Consider the following 17,242-nt stretch of genomic DNA (forward strand, 5'->3'; position numbering starts at 1 on the left):
GACATTTATTTTATTGAAACGTTACTTCTCTATAGGAGGTGTGCACTTATTTTCTGGAACTTATGGACTTACTTTCCTGATTCAAACCAAGTTCTTTTTAAGTGTGTCCCCTGTTGTTATAAATGCAATATTTAAGTCAGAGTGTTGGCCATATTTGGACTTGTAGCATTTCTAATGAGACCTCATACGACGCTTCATATCCTGAAATACATTGTCATCATTATTGTTATTTACTCTGCAGCAGTGTTCAATATTGAGATCTTCTTTTCTGACATCATCAAATTGGTCAATTTACCAATGTTTACGACTTCCAAGTATTTCAAGTGGCTCTTGCCATGCTTACATGATTGTAAAATTTAAACCATGTACACAAATTAAATGCAACATACATGCTACGTCAGAGCCGAAACACAAAAACGTTATAATTATAAACGTGTTATCAGTTACAAACGCGTTTTGGTCAAAACGTTTTAATTTAACATAATGTCGAGTTATCTAAAGGTCATGAAAACGTTTTAAAACGTTTTATATGAAACACCACAACAACATTTTCAAAACGTTGTAGAAACGTTGTTTCAAAATATTTTAGCAAACATTTTTGAAAACTACTTTGTCAACACTTAACAACATTATTTATTTTATTTATTTATTTATTATGTTTCATCACTGGCTCATATACAATTACAAAGACAAATATAATTATTATATATAAATATTGCACATACTAATCAAGATCAATTAAATAGAATAAAATGCCAGCAAAAAGAATGGGACAAACAGGTGCAAAATCACCTAGGACCATCCCACCTAACATTATGTTAGAATATTTTGCGTTAAGTTTTCAAAAACGTTTTCTGAATGTTAAACGTTTTATAACTTTTAACCCGACGTTTATTTTTTTTTAATGTAAAACCTCTTTATGTTTGCTGGCTACATGCAGCACTATCATGTGTCAAGGATGAACTTTCGATTTTTTTTTCAGTTTGACTTAAATTTAAATGAAAACGTCCCATCCACCCAAGCAATGTTAGTTATTTTTCTTTTGTTTACCTGCATACACTAAAATGATCTGATTTTGATTATGCACTCTATAGTATTCAATGAAAATAAACTGCAATGGCAACACGATGATGTTCAACTTGTAGTATAATTTGATGACCTTGAAATTTTACCCCGATGAACACGATGAAGACTTAATTTGGTTAATAAATGAGTTGAAAGCAAAGTAATCTGCACCTGTGCATATTTTAAACGTAATTCGAGGTTATAAGATACCCAATATCTTAATTATAATCGAAAGATCGGTTCGTCCATGTGAAAGTGATACAGGAAGAATATTCAGCATGCGTTTGGTCATTTTGCAATGAACATGATGACTGTGCCGTACGTATATAGATGAATTATTGTAGTGAAATTCCATAGTTTTTGAAAATTTGCATCACAGTTCATACCGAGCCCCCTCCCTCGCTCGAAATACTGGGCACATAATTTTCGGTCGGTCAGCCCCTACCCATTCACTGGCAATTTTACCCGGTATATCACTGTCTGTATAGGCCTACACAAATGAATTTATGCTCTAATGAGTAATTTCCGAATCAAATAAAAACTAGAGCGGTTACCGCACCATAGCTGAACCATGACCTTTGGTATATATTGTGGTAGATGTGAGATGTGTGGTATACCTTCTTGGGATTTTCGAGATAAGACAAGGACCCAAAATAGGAATATTAACCCGAGTCTTATGAGGAGTGTCACCCCGAGTGGGGAAATATTTTTTTATTATATTCTTTACTTCTCCCTTTCATTTGACACCACCCGGGAGTTCACACCTTCGTGCCATTTAAAGATATGTCCATTTTAGACCAAAAGGTTAGCTAGCTATATATGTGACTTATATATACACTAATATTGGCTGATACCATTTCATAGTTCAGCAAAAAAAGTGGAAATTGGCATGATTATGATTGCATTATGAAGACATTTTGATCAGCAATCGCAGTTGTTTCAATATTTTGAAATGCCTCATTCTTACACTTGCAGATGCATTAGAGAAAGGCATAGGCCCTACATACCCGCGCCCATAGGCATTGTGGTAGGAAGAAGGTTAATAAGTTTGTATCCACCATTTAGTTTTACCGAAATACATTTAGTATAGTTGGAAGCATTGCCTAAAATCATTTTGTATATCCCAGGTTTGTATATTTCACTACGCATCTTTGTCTGCGAGTACTTCATTGTACACCGATCGTAGTCAACATTCTTCTATTGAATTGGTTAATTATCGCGTAATAAGGTGGCATACTCGTATAATGTCATGAATGTAGGACAACAAGATTTTATTTAGGGCTAAAGCTAGGGAAATCCCCACTTCCTAATATGACCAAGCCATTCCTATTATCATAGCCATAAGGATTCACTCATGAAGAGTGTCATATGAGTATATTTTTACCCCTGAAACATAAGCAATCCATGGTGTGTCTAGGGGGTTACCAAGTGGATTTCAATCAATTTCATCTTTAGTATTTTTACCCTTCAACACAATTAACTTGAGAACATAACGAGGTTTGATATTGGATTATTCATCTGCCTACGTATTTGATCAAACTGAAAGACAAAGACTGTTTCGTTTTCCCTTTATACTTCAGTGGCTCCGGAACCGGGGGTCTGGGGCCGGCCCCTCAATAATTTTGGTGAGGGGCCAAGTAGGCCTAGGCCTATCCTAGAGCCCCCCAATAATCGGAGGTAAAATTCATAATTTTAGGATCAGATTCATAATTTAAAATGTAAGGCACAATTCATGTAAAACGTAGGCCCTATGCATTTCAAATGCTTACCCCCTCCCCCGGGCCCCTCCCGCACCCACCCCTTCGGTGTTTCGCGCCTCAGAGCAGGCCAAGGAATTTGGGTCCCAAAATCTTCCAGAGCCTCTGCACTTCTCATTTGAACCTGCAAATGTACGTCTATCATCATTGTTCAGAAAATCAGAACTGGCTGTGAGTTAGGTATATATGTAAGTCACTGTATGTGCCCATGGTACCTGCCCCAGCATTTGGAAAACATGGCGTATCCAGGGGGTGCAAGGGGAGGGACAGCTGTCCTCCTGTGGAAATCTTACCACTCCCTCCATGTGATACTGGCCTCTTCGATATAGGCCTTTTTTGACCATTGTTGACAATTTTGGACCATCTTCGTCAAATTTTGCCCGGCCCAAAACCTTAAAGTCATCATTTCCCCCTTGGTCCCACTGGCCCTCTGCTATAGTTGTTATTTAGTATAACGGACTTTTGAAGAAGAAGTTGGCCATATTGACAGGGTGACAAATATTATGGCATGTCAGGAAACTAAATCAAGTGGGCTTTGTGAATCAATCGTGATGCTTTGTAACATATGGTGTAATTTGCATGTAATTAGATGCTTCCATTAGTTCTATGAACCCATGACAAAGTTATCGTCAAGTTCATTGTTGAAGCTTTTAAATGAAAAGCAACGCACCGAAGTTCAATGTCATTATATGAAATTTTAATACTAAGGTATGAATTGTAATCCTTATTTTGAACATGGCACTTATCATGTTGCTTTTTGTTTGCCTGTGTGATTTTTAAGCTATAGAAATATTATTTTCGGCAGCACTGAAATTTGCCAGAACTGACTTGTAAAATGTTTTTAAAAAATCTGTAAAACTATGCAAATTCATGACGAATTTCCGTTATCTTTTGCAAAACATATTAACGGATCATTTGTTTACGGAAATGTTAAGAAAGAGGTCACATTTTTTTCATCATTTTTTTTTCTTTGCTGCACAATAAAGTAGGGCCTTTACACCCGGCACCCTGAAATTAAGCATGGTTTCAGGAAGCTGAACTTGATACAAAAGGGCAGAACAAATTCTTCCGAATTGACTCTAAAGTGGTTCTTAAGTGTTACAAATTACGCTATAATAAGCTCATATAACACTGCCTCCGGGGCCGGTTGGTGTCATCATATCGAATTGTGTTATTGTTTTTATTTTGTCAATTTCCATCATAATTTGACAATTTACAAGTAAAGGGCATGTCGCTACTGACAGTTTTGTCAGTAATAACACTTGGACTACACTGCACCTGGCCAGATGAGCAGCTTTGATAACCATGATAACTAAAGATGCACATACACTTTTTGTTTTTTGCTCAATGCGACCTTTTTCGGTTACGGTTCGTTAAGTTATTGTGATGGTTCCTTACTCCAAAGGTTTTAGGTTCCGAATAGTCAATATAGGCCTACCGAATGCTCGTTACCATGGTTACTCCGAAGGGTCATTACTCCGAATTTACAGTGCTGCTCGTTATTCTGAAGGGTCATTACTCCGAATTTACGGATATAGGTATTCCGAAGGACCGTACGACCCTTCGAAGTAACGAGGCTTATTTTGAATTCGGAGCAATGACCCTTCGGTATAATCGACCCTTAGGCACGGTCCTTCGGAATATGTATAACGACACGTCCATCTTTTTCACACATTTCAGTTCTGCATGCATGTACGTATGGTTCGATAAACTTTTATTTTTAAGGATCCAGACAAGACAATAATAACGACGCAAAAAATGTGTTTCAATTTGCCAGCGAACTTGGTGTTACGTGTAATTTGATTATCACCATGTCAACTGGATCACGCATTTGATCACGAACCACGATCGAAATGATCGCAACACAAGGTCTATGGCATGTACTACTACCAATTCCAAAAGGTGCGTGATCCAGTTATACCTGGAAGTTATGTAACCACTTCGCTGGCGAATACCTTGTGCATTCCAATAGTTGTTGTTTTTTTTTTAATATAAAATCCCTTTTAAGTTTAGAAATTCACTGAAAGTTGTCATTCCACCTACATTCAGAGAACCACTGAAAATAATTTAGGTTTTAAGCTTTGAAAATCTGTGGCTTATCTAGTTTGATGTGGGTTTACTGGGTTAACCTCTAGTCATTTATGGTGTTTATGGTAATCCTTAACCAGTGCTTGAGGATAATAATGCGGTAAAGTGTTAAAGATGAGAGATTATATCAATCTAGGACATGTAGGATGTCTGGGTCAAATCATGCATTTAGCATTCTTACTGTCGATCATGCATGGTACCTTGTGAACTTAAAACTGGCAGCAAGTTTTTTCTTTCCTTGTTTTTTTTTTTAAACCTACATCATGATTAACTAGACAGGTCTGACACTGCCTGTGGCTAGTGGCCGAAAACTCTGATGACAAGTTAATCATACTTAGTATTTTATACTATAAGTGATGTATCCAACCACATCAGCCAACAGAGAAAATAATGTAACGGTTTCACATGTTTAATAGAATAAATAATCTGATTTATTATTACGAGATCGTTGGCCTTTTTCTTCAAAACATCGTGTTTATTTATTTTTGTCTTCATTCAAGTCTTTTGTACCATTTCAGAACATAAATATTGTCATAGGGTAATTTATAGAAATTTTGTGTGGGGTCTTTCTTTGCAAGAAAATCACAGTTTGATCATATCATGTTGATTAATCATCTAAATATAATTTAAACATTCTTTGCTTTCAGTATGTTTTCATTTAAAGAACCGAGTGGTGACATCATCATTTATCATTGTACGATATGCACAATTGAGTTGCCATGGTTACCGTCAACAATGTGTGATCCTAGAGCACAAAAGCAACACAAGGTGTTAGGGTTAGGGTTAGTACTCCAGGAGCTCAAGTTTTTGATTTAACCTTATTTTTACAACCACCTCCCCGTCCTCCAAACCCAAAAGTTTTTACTTTTAAGTCTTTCAAGGACTGTTATTAGTGACAAGGCTTTTGATTTGGAATTAAACACTCAACTTAAAACTTTAACAGGCTTAAAATTTAAATCTAAAGGACTCGCATTTACTTAGGGGCTTTTATTTTTAAAGTCCTAAAAGTTTTACCTAAGCTCTTGGAATAAAAATTAATCTCTATAGGACTTGCATAGACCTTTTAAGATTATAATTTAAGAGCATTCCATGGTGTCAAAAAAATTAGTTTCTGCTCCGGGAGCACAACGGGTTAACGATAACTCATTTTGCTGTACAATGTTATTGGCTCCGTGTCTTTCAAAACTGAATAAAGAGATATCATTATTCAATGAGAAATCACATAAAACTTAATATATAATATTGGAATCCGTATAGAATCGATTGCATTCATTTGCATTGGAGCCACAGATATGTATTCACAAGAGCGAGCTTTTGTTATTCGGTGCTTTTGATACTTTTGTTATATATTGCTATATGTTGATATATAAAGTGTATACGTGTAAGAAAGAACAAAAACAATTAACAATAACGGAAAATACATGATCAATTCATTATTTTATTATCATGGAAAAATACATTGATACCGAAGAATTTGTCATGTATCGATCAGACTAATTTCCCGTAGCAGTTTAGAAAGTAAGGACCGAGCGCGAGTGGTCAGATTTAGCATCCGCGAAAAAAAAATTAAAAATCGCAACAACAACAAAAAACACTTGGTGTTAGGTCCAGGGACTATCCAAATCCGCGAAATAATAAAGATTTTGCGTTTTTGGCGGGAAATCGCGAATTTTTGCAATTTTTTTTAATCGCGTATTCCTAGCAGCCCTATATAATCCCCTTAGATGGTTTATATGGGAGGGGAAGTTGGAACTCAATAATAAGATGTTCATTACGTGCTGTACTGCTGTCCCAACAACCCGATGTTTTTGCCCGTTTGCCCCACCCCATATTTTTCATGTTTTTCCCCAAAGACACCACGCCCCCAGCCCTCAAAAAGAAAGGCCGATTTATGATGCTTCCAATACCCTTCACGTGGAAAACTCCTACATTGCATAGGCCTATTTAAATGGGGTAGACATGCAGAGCCATACTTAAAATCTTTTAGTATTATTATAAATACCATGTTTTAACATGGTTAACAAACATAATTATTGTTTCGTGAACTTTCCCAGAACCCGAACAACATATCGCACGTGGATAAGATTTTTTGGGAAGTATGTCACCCCCTGGGGAAATTGGTAGACCATGGTGACCTCACGTTAGGGTCATGAGTTCCTCCCATGTCCTCAAATGACACATGAAGGATTACTAATCAGGGGCGGATCCAGGAATTTTTGATAGAGGGGGCGCCTTTTGGTCAACGACGAAAAAATGGTGTTAAGGGGGTTACCCCCTCGAAAACTCAACGGTTTTGGCCCATTGTTTGCTGCTCATGGCCGAATTTGTTATTTTTTTTAATTTCTTTCATTTTTTGTATTTTAAGTTGGGCCGGCGCCCTTTGCTAGGCAAAAAAATAGAGGGGGCGCGCGCCGGCTGCGCCCCCCCCTAAATCCGCCCCTGCTAATGTACCAGTGCACTTGTCACAATTCATTAATGGGGCTGTCATGGCATATGGAAATAAAACTAAGCTTCTCCTAAGCTTCCCCTGTCCTACAACGTACATGTAGAGTTGCATTTGTGTTGTTAAAAGCAAGTACTCACTCATTTGATAAACTACAAGCTGACATCGACAGTGAAGAGGTAGGCCTATATTAACATAAAAATGATGTGCCGGTTTTGCCAGTGAGGATGTAGGTCTATAACATAAAAATGATGTGCTGGTTTTGCCATACATAGGCTATATCTTTAGAAATAAAGGTAGCCTATGTAGACCTATATGGTTTGGCAGATGAATCATTCACAAACACGCCCATGCCTGACGTAGGCCTAAATCTTGATTTATTATTAATTACTACGAAAAAACAGAAATATCGGCAATGTTTGCCTATTTGTACGTAGGCGGATTGAATCAAGACATGACAAAGGCCTAGATCATTTTAATAGGCCATTTATTCCTCGAATGTCATTCTTTTGGCAATTAAATCCCAGCTGAACATTTGTGAAGGCATTTGGGACTATTAAACCTTCTCATAGACAAACGTGCCACCGTCGTTGTGTATGTAACTTACATCGTAATAAATTGTAAATTGGGCGATTATACATGACTGAAATAGGCTAATATTATTATAAAAATGACCTTTTCACTTAAAAGTGACACAACATTTCCAATTAACCTATAGGGATAACCTTGGGATTAAAAAAGGAAGCTGGAACAAGACAATGAGATATTCAGTTTTTTGTTGAAATTCTATGATACTAAAAAGTGACTGACTGGAATAATTGACAAGGTGAAATATATAACCTGTTTCAAATTAAGAGTTTCCCCTCGTGTTAAGGTAGTTTTCCTATCGTGCCTATAGGCACTAGTGGTATAATAGTTTAAAGTAAACATGCACTTTTATGGGAGTTTACTAGTCCGCCTCTAGATTGTTTTCATCTTATAGTCAATCATGGTTCTTCTCAGTCCCTGTTGCTTTTTCTTGCACGAGGCTATTTATACCACAGAAAGTCAACTCCTTTATTCTTTTAAAAGATATTCTGATATTGGTGTAATCGTTCGAGAACCATTGGACAAAAATAACTTGAAGCATGTTTTGACTGTCCTTACTTAATTTTCTCACGTAATTGAAAGACAATTTAATATTTTGAAAGACTATTGTGCAAAATTATAGCAGGTTACGGTGGTCCCTGGCCTTCTCGAGTTTGTCGTGTTTGTAAACAAGAACTGTCTTTAAAAAAGACAACGCCATAGATGAAGATCCTAAATAATATAATTTATAACATAATAAGATCTTTATTTATTTAAAAGGTCAAATAAGGTACATTGTTCAATACTATGTATATGTGTATAAATTATGCCCGTAACAAAGGCCCTAAAATCTTTATTTGTCATCTGATTTTTCCCCTTGAAGAGACAAAATGTTAAATATATCAATTATTTCTTTAAAAAGCTTGTCATTAAGTTTTATCCACAAATCAATACAGGGCAGGATAATGACTTCGTAACCTTGAATAGCCATACGAGTAGGACGCAGTGGCGGCAGATTTTTTTCTTCGGAAGAACGGTCGCAAAAATCTAAGAATATGGCATAATTTTCATTTACGGTTCTGACGAGGAGGGGGGGGGGGTCTGGGGGTATAAAACGTGTCCCCATTGGCGCCGTTACTGCATGGTTTAATACATGCCGTATTGCAAAGGCATAAAGTGTGTCCTTTTCGTAGACATGGTAGAAGCCAGAATAAAAAAAAAAGCGGCCTTCTATTCACCCCTTATATATCCAGGGTTTCCACGGCAATCAATTTATCAATATTTTCAAACGATTTTTGGAAGCGAGTATAGACAATCCGGACTAGTAGGTCGTTTACCTAAGGGCCTACCCACATCATGTTATTTTGACAACTTCATCACAGACTTAGCCTAAAGTGGTAACAACCAATTCCCGACATTTTCCTGTTTCTGTTTTTAGCCTGGTTTTATGGGCATTGTTTATAGGCCTTTATAATTGCCCAAGACCTCAGAAATATAAGTCATCGATATGTCAACAACAATGTTGTATACAACTTTGTGAGATCTTCGCATGATTATGATGGACAGTTTGAGACACGGGCATAAATAACCATACATAGGGATATATACGATACAATATAAACTTTCGATATACATTATTTTATATTCATTGACCATTTAACAAAGCATTGCTATCATTGTTATAATGTGAGCAAGAAAATGTGATATATTTATTGATAATGCATTAAAAGTATCACTGCACTCTTTATCAAACATCGATGTCCACCATGAAAGTGCGAGGGGTCGTTTTGGTAAAAATGGGACTTTGTGAAAGTTGTCAGAAATCGAAAGTGATAAAATGTATAAAAAAAAGATCTGACACAAGTATAAAAAGCTTTTAATAAATCGAACCTTGTATAGAATAAGGATTTCATAACTGATTGCAAAGGATCCAACAGAATTCCTACATGTATATACGTGACACTTTGAATTGAAACAAATCAAACAAAAATTATATCGATATGAAAATACATCATTATGGAATAACGGGTTGCAATGATGAAACGTGAACAGGAAAAATATATAATTTAACTATTTAGGCAGGTAAAAGAGGTTGCCAAATGTGTGACAGCATTCTCTCTGTATGTCAGTAAAGTTGATTGAAATTGACTTGACTTTTTCTCTTTGTCATGTTAGTCATCTTCAAATCATATTTATTAGACAAATTGTTTGATAGTTCACGACCTTTTCAGGTCGTCATGCAATCATTATACCAACATTGGACGTGATGCATTGCAAAGTAACTCGAATCGCTTTATAATATGCAATTGTTGTTTTGCTTTATTTTAGTTTTTTATTTATTTTCCTATTTTGTTTATGTATAAAGACCAGTGTATTTCAAAAATATTTTCATACGTTCTTGTCACGTTCTGGTTCTTTTATTCAATTTATCATCATGATCACTTTCATTAAAACATTAATGAATGCTATATTTTAAGTTTCATTTATTGTCAGTTTTTTATTTATCCTTGCATTGTCAGCGAAGTAGAGCATCCGTTTGTAGAACTGTTTTACATGTATGGGTTCGTCATTTGGTTGTAACGAGTTCCACACAAGACTGCTACATCAAATTGCAACATAAGATTCACATAAGGTGTAGATTTATATTATAAATGGTCTAAGGGTCATGAGAGGATGATCCATGTTGCATTTTGGAAAAAGCAGGTTGTTCAATTGAACACGAAACTGATGAGTGGATAACAATCATTTTGATACCGTAGTCTGTATTACCAATAATCGTTTTGAAGAAAAACAAAAACAATTGCACCACTCGTACATGTATATACTATATTGTAAGATCTGGTATCATATATTTATATCGATCGTCATAGTTTCAAAACCTTTTTGGTACTTGGAAGTATAATTGTTTATACTTTTGAAATGCCAAAAGAGTGAAAAATGTCAAACTTGAATGAAATTTGGACGTCATCAATGAACCAAATTAAATTTAGTAAATCTGAAGCAGTGAAATACATTACAAGTTGCATAATATAGCTATCGGTGTATAGGTAGCCATATAGTCACGATATAGCCTCCAATAATTTATACAAAGTTTCACAAACATTAAATTTAGCACGAGGAGAAAGAAATATAATATGTGGAGGACGTGTCGCTAACCTGAAGAATGTGGCTGCAATTTGTATCAAAGAAAGGTGCAATTGAAAATGTTCGGCAATAAAAATCAAATTATATTTTTTAGATTTGGTTTCAATTTTCCTTTACCATTTACTTGATCAATGTTGCTATATTAAGTGCATGAGTCTGGACATAGAGACATATATAGGCAGCCGAAGGCTATCCACGGCATAATTTAATAGGCATTTTATACCTTGAATGTATATTACATGTAAACTTAGAGAAGCAGTTAGTACCTTAAATTGGGACTCTGATAATACTAAACTCCAGACAAAAGGTATCTCGTCTATTGTTATGATGAAATTAATCCACAAATCAAGAATTTACGTCACTTCAATCATAGTAATACATAAAATCATATTAACTCTTAAGTATCAAACATAATAGTGTATTAACATATAGCATGGTGGTGAAATAATATTATTCTTTTCTTGGTATCAAGTACTTTATGCAAAATATATCACTTTAGGCCCTATATTTGTGCACCGATCCAAAGTAATTGTAAATTTAATGTGTTTCTATTGTTGTTTGCAGACATAGTGTGGCTCTTTTCATTCTTTCACGTAAAATTATTTTAAGATATCCGATTTGGATTACTTTTATATCATATGTATGAAAATAGATAATGTGTATTTTGGAGGGTATTTAGGAATTGCCCATTTCAAGATGTGTGGTTATACATCTTTAATCATGCAGAAAATACAGGACGAAATAAGATCTACAAATTAGGATCCACGTACTAATATGTCTGTATCTTGATTTCTTAGACACAGACCATTTTGGTATTTGCCAGGTAACTTCTATGAGAATAGTGTTAGGACCGTTTGGTCTACATTTTTTTTACAACCAAATCAATTCTGATGCTTTGATGTGCATCATGATGGTTTTGGGTTACTTTCGGTAAGTTACAGAAGGGGGCACCAGGACAGGAAGTGTTTTGTATTGTTTTTGTTTGTTTTTTTGGCGGGGGGGGGGGGATAATCTATTTTTTATGCAAATGATGTTACAAATAAGTATTAATATTGGATAAAGTAAATATTCATCTCAACTCAGTTTCTTTTTCGTAAATCACACGCGAGGAACCCCAAGAGTAAATTCAGTGCAGCAATTTAGAAAAACAGATTAATTTCAATATATTTTAAAACACTACAGCACACATAAAGTGATTTAGATTGAGAGAGCAACTTTACCCATAACCTATGACCTAATTTACTCCTACATCTGTATTCAACCAGATGCACACTGAGGGTTTAACATTCCACAATTTCTGCCTCTGAACAAACTAGATAGTATTTGATACCCAGGCAAAAATAAACATTATAGGGATTTGAAGGAATTATATAAAGTAAAATGATAATATTGACTTTCATTTTTAAGCAACCAATATAATGCAAGCGTGCAGAGCTCCAGACGTAGTCAAAGGGAGAACCTAGTTGGGGAATTCAGGACGTCTCTCTGAGCACAAACTTGCTATAATAGTTGTCAAATTATTGTTAAGCTATCATATTCGTATCTTCAAATAGTCCCTCACGTTTTTCTGTTTATTAATGGGATCACATTTAACGTAAAAAGTTTGAAATTCGCCAAGTGTAGTGTCTGCGACTGCACTGTTGTATTGACATGTGTGATTGTCTCTTGAATGCGACCTCCTCGACGGTGAATAGTTATGTCGGAAAATATTTATAGGTATTAAGCGCGCTTCAGACTCCGAGTATTGTACGTACAATATTGTATGTACAATATGTACGTTATTTAATCTATTGCCATTCTATTTCCAGTAATGTTTAAGTTCTAACGAATGTTTGATGACGAAAAATCGATAATATCATGTTACATACAATATCTAGCAGAAATATATTATCGATTTTACGTCATCAAACATTCGTTAGAACTTAAACATTACTGGAAATAGAATGGCAATAGATTAAATAACGTACATATTGTACATACAATATTGTACGTACAATAAAAAGTCTGTATACTGCTATACTCTCCAAACGATGTATGCAATTGGTATTACTATGCTATATTTTAATCCTTTATCAAACCTGTGCACCTATATATACACGGTATTGTCATGGTTTACCACAAAAAGAAAGATAAGCTTGCTACTTAGGCTAATAATTTGTTCAAACCACCGAATGACCGATGAACATTGTTACACATTATATCAAAACAAATGAGACTGAGAGAGGTCCAGATTCTGGTAGCTGTGTAAAAAACCATAAATCACGTTTACAAAACTTATTCAACATGACAGTGTTTGGATGTGCTTTATGTGTAAACATTTAATAAATCAATACAGAGATCATGATGCCATTTTCTTTGGTCATCACTCATACACTCTTAGAAAAAAGTTAGACGCAATATGGAAACCAAAATGGTTCTAGAAAAAGAACAATTTTCATGAAAATAGTTCTAAAAAAACCAGCTTCAAGTTGTTGGTTTATTTCATGGGTTTTGGTTCTATACATAACCTTTAGAACTGGTTGTTTGTTAAGAAACTATGTAGTATGTACCATTTAAAGGGTTCTCTACCTAAAATGTTCAAATGTTCTCAAACCCATAAAATGGTTATTTATTATAAATGCCCAAAAGAGGACAAAAATAAGTCAAACTTTTTTTTTCTAAGCGAGTGCGAGTGTTACCGAGTTTCATAGTCGCCCGCATAAATAATATTTGTGTTGTGGAAGTATCTGCTATCATTAACTGTAATTAAACCTAATTAAATTGAACTTTTAATTGGTACAGGAAGTTCAGCATGCGTAAATGTTGGTAAGTAAGTGTAAATGGATAAACGGTGTAATTAATATGAAAGTATGTGTAAGTCAGTGTGATACTGTCATGGCCAGGTTTGCTATGTCACTGACAGTTGTTGCACAGAACGTGAGTTGCATGGGTAAATACTAGTACTAAATGCACGAATGTGGTTCACAGTAATGCTACCGAATTACTTTCACCTCCACATTGTCGCCTTAACTTTTCCTCTTTGGTTCTGTCATTTGTTGATCATTATACCCGCAAATTATATTATTAAGGCTGTATCCTTTACATTGAAATATAATAAATCTATATATAAAGTCAACATTATTTATTGATATTTTGTTCGGCGCGGTACGTATTGATTATATATCACATTTTATTCATTTTTCATTGATAATATTTTTTTGTGAATCAATTTTTCCCTCTAAGATTCGGTGAAGGGTGACGTTACCGATTATTACTTCACGCATCTGCATCTGTGTGAAATAGTCTATATATACATGCACACACATAATCAGTTAAGAAGTTTGGAATACCGAACTGCTTAGACTTAGACATTTATTTGTAGACCATGACCATCGACCAGTCTAATGTAAGGCATATGTTGGATACATGTATATTTTAAATACCGGCAGAGCTATATGACCTTACATACACGATATACCCAGACCGTAAAACTTTAAATACTACGACTCTTCTGTCTTGGTTTAACTAACCATGAAATGAAAGAAAAAAAGTTGATAATGACTTACCCACATAATGCTCCCGATATACCAGCCAACACAAGGAACAATTTCAACAGCATTATACCAGTTGTTCTGTTAAATATCAATTGTTTAACTCTTGTTAAAATTGAAGGTTGATAAAACTCCTAGATGTCCTCACTGTATTGTTAAACTTGTTAAATAAGATCCCGATCCAAGTGTTTGTGGAAGAAAGTAAATAGTTTGAAGAGCCAAAAAATCCGTTTTGTATGGCGTGAATTCCAGTATCGAAAAGCAGCACTTCTCACACACCCTTCAAGTTCGTTACAACCATGTGTGTTGTTTGGTTACTAATTTGGTTGACTCGCTAAACCACTCGAACTGAACGTCGGTAAAATCTGCCAGACAGCGGAATCATGGTTTGAAACGATGACAATCAACTTTTTTTTTTTTTGGATATAAAAGATTCTTGAACAAAATAAAATTAGTTACTCTGTACTGTGTGCTGCCGATACAAGTTCTGTCACTGACACAACCAGTCATGCATCCATGGACTGTCACCACGTTCCGGCTTCTATACTTAGGCAAACCAGTCGTCAGAGGGCAGTTCGCAACAAGTAAATTCTCTTTCAGAGTTATCTTGTGTTGCGTGAGACTGTTAACAAACATTGCATCGGTTATTGTTGGACAAGAATTTAGAATGAATATATTTTATGTTAACCACAGATCCTCTCCAGGATCTGTGGTTAAACATTGCATGCAATGAGCATATGTTCTCACAAATATTAAAATATGTCTTTTTTTTTTTTTTTACTGAGGATGGTATTGGACTTTATAGTTTGCTAAAATTAGTCCATCGTCTCTCTCAGCATGAGCCTGATTCGGTCAGTGGCATTGGACTCATTTTCACTCTATATTTTGTCTTTCACGTTAATCTTGTGACATGCTATTTTCTTAGGCTAGCAATGGATAAATGTCTGGCCAAAAGGAGGGAAAAAAGTTGGTGAGCTGTCTTGTTCTGAAGAGTGAACAACAATTCAAAAACGTTTTCCACTGAAATTTTGTCGTTATTTATCTTTATTTATTTATTTATTTATTTATTTATTTATTTACTTATTTATTTATTTATTTATTTTTTTATTAATTTATTTATTTACTTATTTATTTATTTATTTATTTATTTATTTATTTACTTATTTATTTATTTATTTATTTATTTATTTATTTATTTATTTATTTATTTATTTATTTATTTATTTATTTATTTTTTTATTTATTTTTTTATTTATTTATTTATTTATTTATTTATTTATTTAATAGTATTATTTTCAGGTAGACTAACTTTGCAATTAAGAGTGCTCAATCCCGTTGCATTATAGGAGAGCGTAAAACCAAATTTCAAAGTATAGGCTATAGACCTCTGGAAAGGCAACCGTTACTCTGAGTTTCACTGCATACCCTCACTTTCGATCATTGGGTAACCGATCATCAGACGTAGATTCGCATGATAAATAAAAAATTACATCTAATATTTAGGCATTATTTAATGACCTCCCCCAACCCCAACTATCAATTTCTTGTGTGAACTGTGGAATGTCTATTTATTGAAATGTTATAAATATTTATATTGATTCTTTCTTTGCATGTTCTTCTCCTCTTTCTTTTTTCTTTTATTTGTTAAGTTTGTGTACTTGTATGTTGTAACTTATGGTAGTGTAAGGGGGTGCTCGCTTCAGGTCTTCGGGCCTTTTGAGCATCTCCTCATTCAATTTTTTGTGTCTTTTATATATATTTTGTATGTTGATGTGTTGAAATATCTTGCCCATTTGATGCTTTTGTTAACACATGTTATAACACCAAATTCAATGTATACCAACCGCTCAATGAGCACATCACCCTGGACACACCGTATTCATGCAAAACAATTGTCATTATTATAGGTAGTCTCGGAAGTGTTCACAACAAAGTCACTTCCGGACTAAAAATCCTTGGCTTTTCAAATAGGTGGTGTAAGGCGATCGCTAGATACCTCAGCATTAGCGCAGCCATTGGCTCAAATCACTGTGGGCTCAAATATTATCTGGAAGCAGCGCGCTCGCACTATTTTGCAGCGATAATGGCTTGCCGATTTGCTGAGGTATCTGGCAATTGTCCCAACCATAATAATATTGGTTTCTCATCATTTTATTCGTCTTTTTCATTGTTGCGTATTTATTGCATTACTATGCTCCGCTTGTATTATATATATTGTATTTTACTGTGGTTTATATGCAATAAAAGATATGAATATATGTATGTATGATCGAAAGTGAGGGTATGCCATGCAACTCAGAGTAACGGTTGCCTTTCCAGAGGTTTATATTTTGAAAGTTGTATTTATTTATTTATTTATTTACTTTATTTATTTATTTATTTATTTATTTATTTATTTATTTATTTATTTATTTATTTATTTATTTATTTATTTATTTATTTATTTATTAATTTATTTATTTCATTCTTTCTTTCTTTCTTTCTTTCTTTCTTTCTTTCTTTCTTTCTTTCTTTCTTTCTTTTCTTTCTTTCTTTCTTTCTTTTCTTTCTTTCTTTATTTGCCTGCTTGTTTGTTTGATTGATTAGTTACTTGCTGCTTCTTGTTATTGCTTACGTAGCAATTTATCTTGCTTAGGCTATTGGGACAG

The 17,242-nt window shown here is 34.6% G+C and overlaps 1 protein-coding gene across 1 annotated transcript in view; it reads right to left on the minus strand.

The window, feature by feature from the left end:
* Positions 1-15,118, minus strand: part of LOC140160946 (uncharacterized) — a 162,935-nt gene extending 147,817 nt beyond the window's left edge. Inside the window, 1 exon segment of the mRNA XM_072184295.1 lies at positions 14,610-15,118. Within this exon segment, the coding sequence (XP_072040396.1) occupies positions 14,610-14,662 (53 nt within the window). The 5' untranslated portion in view covers positions 14,663-15,118.
* Positions 15,119-17,242: the final 2,124 nt, after the last annotated feature.

Source organism: Amphiura filiformis, chromosome 9, assembly GCF_039555335.1.
Source record: "Amphiura filiformis chromosome 9, Afil_fr2py, whole genome shotgun sequence".
Classification (NCBI taxonomy): domain Eukaryota; kingdom Metazoa; phylum Echinodermata; class Ophiuroidea; order Amphilepidida; family Amphiuridae; genus Amphiura; species Amphiura filiformis.